At 47.0% G+C, this 9,599-nt stretch overlaps 2 protein-coding genes across 2 annotated transcripts; one reads left to right on the top strand and one right to left on the bottom strand.

Annotated features, from left to right (window-relative positions):
- Positions 1 to 4,787: 4,787 nt before the first annotated feature.
- LOC137364958 (histone H2B 1/2-like) lies at positions 4,788 to 5,162 on the top strand. The gene has a single exon (XM_068027828.1). The coding sequence runs from the start codon at positions 4,788 to 4,790 to the stop codon at positions 5,160 to 5,162; it is 375 nt and encodes a 124-aa protein (XP_067883929.1).
- Positions 5,163 to 5,676: 514 nt separating this feature from the next.
- LOC137364968 (histone H3-like) lies at positions 5,677 to 9,586 on the bottom strand. The gene is made up of 2 exons (XM_068027839.1): positions 9,155 to 9,586; positions 5,677 to 5,892 (listed from the first exon to the last, which is right to left on the bottom strand). The coding sequence occupies exons 1-2, from the start codon at positions 9,584 to 9,586 to the stop codon at positions 5,677 to 5,679; spliced, it is 648 nt and encodes a 215-aa protein (XP_067883940.1).
- Between the last annotated feature and the right edge of the window lie 13 nt (positions 9,587 to 9,599).

Genomic DNA, 9,599 nt, shown 5'->3' with positions numbered 1-9,599 from the left:
GGTAAGAAAACTATTGGGAAAAAATTCTGAGGGACAGGATTAATCTCCACTTGGAGAGGCAGGGATCAATCAGGGATAGTCAGTATGGCTTTGTCAGGGGGAGATCGTGTCTAACAAATTTGATTGAATTTTGTGAGGTGGTGATTAGGCATGTAGATGAGGTTAAAGCAGTTGATGTAGTCTACATGGACTTCAGTAAGGCTTTTGATAAGGTCCCACATGGGAGATTGGTCAAGAAGGTAAGAGTCCATGGGATCCAGAGCAATTTGGCAAATTGGATCCAAAATTGGCTTATTGGCAGGAGGCAGAGGGTGATGGTCGAGGGTTGTTTTTGCGATTGAAAGCCTGTGACCAGTGGTGTACGCAGGGATTGGTGCAGGGACCCTTGCTGTTTGCAGTGTACATTAATGATTTAGATGTGAATATAGGTGATATGATTAGTAAGTTCGCAGATGACATGAAAATTGGTGGGTGTCGTAAATAGTGAGGAGGAAAGCCTTGGATTATGGACGATATAGATGGGTTGGTAAGGTGGGCAGAGCAGTGGCAGATAAAATTTAATTCTGAGAAGTGTGAGGTGATGCATTTTGGGAGGACTAACAAGGCAAGAGAATATACAATAGATGAAAGGACCACAGGAAGTACAGAGGGACATTGGTATACTTGTCCATTGAACACCGAAGGCAGCAGCACAGGTGGAAAAGGTGGTTAGGAAGACATATGGGATAGTTGCCTTTATTAGCCGAGGCATAGAATATAAGAGCAGGGAGGTTATGATGGAGTTGTATAAAATGCTCGTTCGGCCACAGCTGGAGTACTGTGTACAGTTCTGGTCGCCACACTATGGGAAGGATGTGATTGCACTGGAGAGGTTGCAGAGGAGATTCACCAGGATGTTGCCTGAGCTGGAACATTTCAGCTGTGAAGAGAGACTGGATAGGCCATGGTTGTTTTCCTTAGAACAGAGAAGGCCGAGGGGGGACCTGATTGAGGTATAAAACATTATGAGTGGCATGGATACGGTAGATAGGAAGAAACTTTTTTTCCCTTAGCAGAGGTGTCAATAACCAGGGGGCATGGATTTAAGGTAAGGGGCAAGAGGTTGAGCGGGGAATTGAGGAAAAACCTTTTCTCCCAGAGAGGGGTTGGAATCTGGAACACACTGCTTGAAGGGGCGGTAGAGGCAGGAACCCTCACAACATTTAAGAATAATTTAGATAAGCACTTGAAATGCCATAGCATACAAGTCTACAGGCCAAGTGCTAGAAAATAGGATTAGAAAAGATAGGTGCTTGATGGCTGACATGGACACGATGGGCTGAAGGGCCTGTTTCTATGCTGTATAACTCTGACTCTATGACTAACCTCAGCTACAATTTAAATACATATAGAACTGGCACGTGGTTCCAGTTTCAAAGTTACAGAATTAACCTCAATAATGTACTCTGAGATTCAGGTTAAATACCAGCTAAATATTTACACGTTATGAGTTTAGAAGTTGCAGTATTAATTCCCATAATGTATTTATTTTTATTTAGAGATTCAGCATTGAAACAGGCCTATCGGCCCACCGGGTCTGTGCCGACCAACAACCACCCATTTATATTAATCCTACATTAATCCCATACTCCCTACCACATCCCCACCATTCTCCAACCACCGACCTACACTTAGGGAAATTTACAATGGCCAATTTACTGATCAACCTGCAAGTCTTTGGCTGTGGGAGGAAACCGGAGCACGCGGCGGAAACCCACGCGGTCACAGGGTGGACTTGCAAACTCCACACAGGCAGTACCCAGAACTGAACCCGGGTCACTGGAGCTGTGAGGCTGCGGTGCTAACCACTGCATCACCCACATTTGGACACTAGTCCATATCTCAACTGCATAATCAGATTGAGAGATTATGAAAAACAGTATAACCTAAGATACAAACTCAGATTCCAGTTTAAAACTTATCTGGATTGTGGAACTAAAAGATACAATATAAATTTGATTTGTCTAGTGAGCTATAAGTTTTCTACCAGTCCAAAAACCACATATAGTGTCAGATGGAAGATACTGTACAGTTCCAGATGTATAGGGTCATTTTACATGCAAGTCCAAAATTCTCACTGTCCAACTGAATGACACTGATCAAATTGCTTCGTACAGTCTGAGTTACACTTGCACACCAATCCGGTATTAGATTGTAGGATACATTATCTTTCACTATTGTGTTCACAGTGACAGATATTTAATAACAAGCAAAACCTCAAACGTATTGTCTGCTTAAAACCGACCACATCAGTGGCCTGTTGCTGTGCTGACATTTTATGTGGAATGAATCCAGACTTGCAAACAGTCCCAGGGACAGAAGATTATATAATGAATCCCATACTCATACAGAGTACCAGACACTGCCAGATAGAGAGTGATGCTGAAACACATGCTCAGTGCCAGGTGCTGAAAGGCATCGGTTGATGACTGCACTCACTCACAATTCCTCAGCCTGAGTCATCTAAAGCAATCTAACACACAAATAGTAGCACTGAGAGATTGAGAAAGAGTCCAAAACTCACATGGAGCACTTGATGCTGACAGATACAAACTGAAGACTATACACACATGGATCTAGGATGAGCTAACTCACAGGAAACAGAGAGTGGGGATAAATTGGGCATTTTCATTTTCGCAATCTAACTAATGGAGTGCCACAGTGATCAGTGCTGGTGCCTCAACTATGTATGGTCTATATTAATAACTTACATGAAGCGATCAAGTGTATTGTTGCCAAATTTATGGATGTGACAAAGATCGATAGGAAAGAAAGTTATGAAGAGGATAAAGTGTCTGCAAAGAGATATAGATAGGTTAAGTCAATGGGCAAAAGTTTGGCAGCTGGAGTATAATGTGGGAAAATGTGAGGTTGTCTAATTTGGCAGGAAGAATAGAAAAAAAGAATATTACTTACATAGAGAGAGACTGCAGAATGCTGCTGTACCAAGGGATCTGGGTGCCAGGTACATGAATTACAAAAAGTTAGCATGAAGGTATAGCAAGTAATTAGGAAGGAAAATGGAATGTTGGCATTTTTAGCAAGGGGAATGGAGTATAAAAGTAGGGAAGTTTTACTATAACTGTCTAGGGCATTAGTGACAACCCAACTAAAGGACTCCATACAGTTTTGGTCTCCTTACTTAAGGAGGGATATACTTGCATTGGAATCAACTCAAATAAGGTTCACTAGGCTGATTTCTGTGATGAAGGATTGCCCTATGAGACAATGTTGAGCAGGTTGGGCCTATACCCACTGTAGTTAGAAGATTGAGAGGTGATCTTATTGAAACCTATAAGATTCTCAGTGGGCTGGACAGGTAGATGCTGAGAGGATGTTTCTCCTTGTGGGGGAATGTAGGGGCGAGAGTTTCAAGCTAAGTGGTCTTCCATTCAAGAAGGAGATGAAGAGGAATTTCTTCTCTCAGAGGGTTGTTCATCTTTGGAATTCTGTTCCCCAGAGGACTGTGGAGGCTGAGTCATTGAATCAAGGCTCTGTTCGACAAATTTTTGATCTACATGGTTGGGAATCAATGGTTATGGGCGCAGGCAGGAAGGTGAAATTAAGGTCACAATCAGAAGAGCCATGATCTTATCGAATGGCAGAGCAGGCTTGATGGGTCAAATGGTCTATTTCTGCTCCTATTTCGTATCTTATTATATTCTTACACACACGTGTACACACACACACACAACCAGTGTGTGACAGATCCAGAATTCATCTCACTTTCATACACAATACCAGTGACTGAAAGGTACAGAATCAATCCCACAGATGCATACAGTACCACCGACAAGTACAGGATGAATCCCATGCTCACACACACCACTAGGTATTAAAAGATACATGTGATTCCCACTCGCACATGACAATATGAGACGGAGTTACAGAATGATTTCCACATTCACATAGAGCACCACTGACTGCTGATCAATTCATCCCACAATCTCACACACTACCAGAGGTTGAGAGATACAAAATTAATCCCACACTCCGATGTAGTAGCAAAGACTGACACATACAAAATCAATCACAAACACTCCTACAGTACCACTGGCAGATTCAGTAACTGCCAAAATTACCAGAGACTGACAAATAAATCGTGAACTCCTACATATTGTGAGATGCTGACACAGATAGCTTGAATTCCACACATACAGAACCACTGACAGATTCAGAGTCAGTCCCAAATTCACGTACCATCCCAGAGACTGACAGATACAGAATGGATGTCATACTCAAACACAGTACCAGAGTCTGACAGATAGATAAGGAATCCATACAGCACCAGAGACCGAGAGCTACCGAATTACATAACATGTGCAAACACAGTACCACAGACTAAAAGCAGTGGAATTAATTGCACATTCACATGCAATAGCAGAGACACAACGACAGAGAATCATCAATAAGTGTCCTCCCACCAACAGCCAGGACATTTCCAGGGAGCTGTACACAGGGAGCGGCTCTTTCAATATCAACTGGGGCCGGAGGATCTTCGTGAAATATCCTTCCTGATTGCAGGAAGGGTGTTTGTGATTGGTTGCAAATGTTTATTCTGATTGGATGAGGAAAAACACCAATTAGAGAATTACAGTTAAAAAACCTTTATGACATCACTCCCAATCACCCAATCACAATCTTTACTTTCCCCCAATCCCTCATTAGCATAGAGCTGTGGGATTGTCTATTTAATCCGCACTCGGAAGGGGTTTGGTTTATTTCTGTGTCTGAAATTGAATCTGAAGATGCCTGAAAAGAAGAAAGCAGCTCCGAAGAAGGGCGCCAAGAAAGCCTTAAATAAACCGTCAGCAAAGGGCGGCAAGAAGCGGAGAAAGTCGAGGAAGGAGAGTTACTCCATCTACATCTACAAAGTGATGAAGCAGGTTCACCCCGACACCGGCATCTCCTCCAAGGCCATGAGCATCATGAACTCGTTTGTGAACGATATTTTCGAGCGCATCGCGGGTGAGGCTTCCCGCCTGGCCCATTACAACAAGCGCAGCACCATCAGCTCCCGGGAGATCCAGACCGCCGTGCGCCTGCTGCTGCCCGGGGAGCTGGCCAAGCACGCCGTGTCTGAAGGGACAAAGGCGGTGACCAAGTACACCAGCTCCAAGTAAAACTGCACAATGGACTGAAAAACAGATCAAACACAACGGCTCTTTTAAGAGCCACCCACAATCTCTCTGAAAAAGCTGCATCCGAACATCTCTATTAAATTATTTTAAAACAATGTATAACATAATAACGTTCCCACTGCTGTACCTGTGTCTTCTGTCCCATAAACTGTACACGGACACATAATCCGCTCATCCGCCTTCGCTTTTTTGCTAAAAGCTGTTATTATTGCACAGCTCCTCAATGACTGCATTAACAGCTGTTTTTAGCTGTAAAGGTCAGACCTTAGTCCCTTCACTCTATTCCTGAAATGTGAACTGATTCATCGTTTTATTCACAGCAACTCGCCGGAACAGGAACAGAGCAGATTGAGCAGATCCGGCTTCCTCTTTTCAGAGAAGGACACTGGGCTCTGATTGAAGACTAAACTGAGTGTTTTCCTTCAGGGAAATGCTATGAACAGGGATTTATTCCCAACTGGAACAGTTTGTAAACGATTGTAGAATGAACCACAATTTACACAACATTTTTAAACCGCGCTTGTGATTGGTGACGGAAAGAATTGAATAAAACAAAAAAAAGAGAAGGGATTTGAAATCTTTGACTAAGGATGACATTTATTTTAATCCGCTCTTTTCCGAGAATGAAATTGGCGGGCTTTGTGAAATTGACAAATTCTCTGCTTCTGGTAGTGTGGCGGGTAAATCCCGCCCTCTTCCGTTTGTCAGTGCCCTGATTGGTGAAGAATATAGGCAAATGAGGTGAATTAAGTACCGACCAATGAGATGAGTTCTCAGTCTATAAGTACAGTAAATGCTGCGGAAAATAACCATTCTTCGTCAAGGTATTTGTGAGATTGTTGATATCGCACACCTACATGATGGACGTGCTTTCCAAAATGGGGTTTTGGGAGGGAATCTGCAATTGGATCCAACTGCTCTACACAAACATCAGTAGCGCAGTGTCAATCAACGGGTGGGAATCTGAAAGTTTCCCGATCAAATCTGGAGTCAGACAGGGCTGTCCTCTGTCCCCGGTCTTGTTTGTTTGCTGTATTGAACCCTTTGCTGAGTCTATTAGGAAGGATGCGAGCATAAGAGGGGTGACAATCCCAGGCAGCGGAGGCACTCAGGTCAAAACCTCCCTGTACATGGATGACGTCGCCGTCTTCTGCTCGGATCCGCTGTCCATGTGCAGACTGATGAGCATCTGCGACCAGTTCGAACTGGCCTCGGGAGCCAAAGTTAACCACGGCAAGAGCGAGGCCATGTTCCTTGGGAACTGGGCTGAACGATCCTTTGTCCCCTTCACCGTCAGGTCAGATTACCTGAAGGTGCTGGGGATATGGTTCGGAAGGGCCGGGGCGTGCACCAAAGCATGGGAGGAGCGAGTAGCCAAGGTACGACAAAAGTTGGGCATGTGGGGGCAGCGATCTCTCTCCATTGTGGGTAAGAACCTGGTCATCAGGTGCGAGGCGCTCACGTTGTTGCTCTACGTGGCGCAGGTCTGGCCCATACCCCACTCCTGCGCCGTGGCAGTCACCCGAGCCATTTTCCGCTTCGTCTGGGGATCTAAAATGGACCGGGTCCAGAGGGACACGATGTTCAAATCTCTGGACAAGGGCGGGAAAAATGTACCCAACGTGGCCCTCATCCTGATGACCAACTTCGTGTGCGGCTGCATCAAGCTATGTGTAGATCCCCAGTACGCAAACTCCAAGTGTCACTACGTGCTGAGGTTCTATCTGTCCCCGGTGTTGCGAAGGATGGGCCTGGTCACATTGCCGCGGAACGCACCATGCAGTTGGGCGGCGCCGTACCACCTATCCTTCGTGGAGCAGTTTCTGCGGAAAAACACCTTTGACCACCGGTCCATCAGGCAGTGGTCTGCACGGAATGTCCTCAAGGCCCTACGGGAAAAGGAAACGGTGGATCCTGTCGGATGGTTCCCCGAGCAGACCGTCAAAGTCATTTGGCGGAATGCCTCATCACCAGAACTTTCAAACAAGCACCAAGACGTAGCTTGGCTGGTGGTGAGAAGGGCCCTCCCCGTCAGATCCTTCATGCACACCCGAAGTCTCGCCCCCTCCGCACAGTGCCCCCGCGTTGGCTGTGGTGGGGAAGAGACGGTCGCCCACCTCCTCCTGGAATGTGCCTTTGCAAAGCAGGTGTGGAAAGAGATGCAGTGGTTTTTGTCAAGGTTCATCCCAAGCAGCTCTGTAACACAGGAGTCTGTGCTCTACGGGCTGTTCCCAGGGACGCACACTGAGACAAACATCAACTGTTGCTGGAGGACTATCAATTCGGTGAAAGACGCCCTTTGGTCTGCCCGAAACTTGCTGGTCTTCCAGCGCAAAGAGTTGTCCACCACCGAATGTTGCAGACTGGCACATTCCAAGGTCCAGGACTACGTGCTGAGGGACGCACTAAAGCTTGGGGCAGCCGCAGCAAAGGCTCAATGGGGAAAGACCACTGTGTAAGGTTCCCCCACCAAGCTGGACTGAGGGGCTGGAACCATGGGAAGCCCCTCGAACTGTATCGTTAATATTCTCAATTGCTGTAAATGTAAAACTGTAATTGACATGACAATTGTGAAACGGAAGGGTTGGGAAGAAACTCATGACATTATTGAAAGAAACTGATCTCTTTTGCAATGTTTGTATTTTTTCGTGCTGTTTGGAAACTGTTTGGCAATGTAATTGTTACACATTTTTATGAATAAAGTATATTATGGAAATAAAAAAAAAAGGAAGAGGAAAGACCAGCGGGAAAGCTCGGGCCAAGGCCAAGTCTCGCTCCTCCCGGGCTGGACTGCAGTTCCCAGTGGGCCGCGTTCACAGACTCCTGAGAAAGGGTAACTATGCTGAGCGTGTGGGTGCCGGAGCCCCGGTCTATCTGGCTGCTGTGCTCGAGTATCTGACCGCTGAAATCCTTGAGCTGGCGGGGAACGCGGCCCGGGACAACAAGAAGAGCCGCATCATCCCCAGACACCTGCAGCTGGCCGTCCGCAACGACGAGGAGCTCAACAAGCTGCTGGGAGGAGTGACCATCGCTCAGGGTGGGGTGCTGCCTAATATCCAGGCCGTGCTGCTGCCCAAGAAAACCAGTGCTCAGAGCTCCCAGAAAAAGTAAAGCGGCCAAAATATCATCTAATAAACCAAAGGCTCTTTTCAGAGCCACCCACAGTCTCTGTGAAAGGGCTGGTTACTGTCAGGAGGGAATCAGAGATGGAGTTATTGTAACAGTGGATTGACCTGTTTCGCATGCAGACAGTTTGAATTCTGTTTTTTCTCTCTCTCCGGCTTCTCAATGAGAATTTGCTCCCGGAGCAGAGTAAATGCAGGAAGAGGCCATTCTCGGGCTGTATGTTTCTCTCCTAACCTGATCTGTTCAGACCGCACTGTTCCCAGAGGACGGAATCTGAGAGTTGCTCACACACGGGAGCTGAGTCCATTGCAGCGCTTTAATATGTGCCTTCCCCCCCGGCCCTCCCTATTCTCCGGACACAAAGCTGTCTACTCCCCCGGCGGCGGGAGAGTCGGGGATTCTCTCCCCGCAGTGTCAGGGTTTGCAACCCCGGGGAACTGGCGGTTCGAGTCAGTGTGGCCGAGCTGCCTTACATGTCCTGTGTACCAATCTCCAAGGGATTCAACTATTAGCGAACTCATTGGGTAATGTTTGTAAATAACCCTCATGTGAACGGAGCTGGCTCCATTAATGCCTTCCAAATAAAACTGGGATCCATTTCTTTTCCCCAAATGTCAGCTAACGGATCCCAGGAGCAGGGTTGAGATTGTGCTGAACAGCAATGAGTCTCCGGTAATGCTGCTTTCTAAATTCCAGATCAGCTCTCAGTCCGACAGGCCTTTCGGGAAAGTGATGTGACAAAACAGAAACCATGTGACCGCCCCTCCAATCTAATGTGTTTGATGATGAACAGAGATGGAAGCTCTTTCCTTTGCTGATTTGGTGGCTCTGAAAAGAGCCCTTGTTACACTTGTTACTGAAGCCGGGTTTTCGGCGCGTTCCCCGCGGATGCGGCGGGCCAGCTGGATATCTTTGGGCATGATGGTGACTCGCTTGGCGTGGATGGCGCACAGGTTGGTGTCCTCAAAGAGCCCCACCAGGTAAGCCTCGCTGGCCTCCTGCAGGGCCATGACGGCCGAGCTCTGGAAGCGCAGGTCTGTCTTGAAGTCCTGAGCGATCTCTCTGACCAGGCGCTGGAAGGGCAGTTTGCGGATGAGGAGCTCAGTGGATTTCTGGTAGCGGCGGATCTCCCTCAGAGCCACACTGCCGGGTCTGTAGCGATGAGGCTTCTTTACTCCACCCGTGGCTGGAGCGCTCTTCCGGGCCGCTTTGGTAGCCAGCTGTTTGCGAGGAGCTTTCCCTCCGCTCGATTTACGCGCTGTCTGCTTTGTCCGGGCCATTTTCTCAACGGAT

Source organism: Heterodontus francisci, unplaced genomic scaffold (assembly GCF_036365525.1).
Source record: "Heterodontus francisci isolate sHetFra1 unplaced genomic scaffold, sHetFra1.hap1 HAP1_SCAFFOLD_43, whole genome shotgun sequence".
Taxonomy (NCBI): domain Eukaryota; kingdom Metazoa; phylum Chordata; class Chondrichthyes; order Heterodontiformes; family Heterodontidae; genus Heterodontus; species Heterodontus francisci.
Note: the sequence above shows the minus strand (reverse complement) of the source record. Positions and strands in the feature narration are given on the sequence as shown.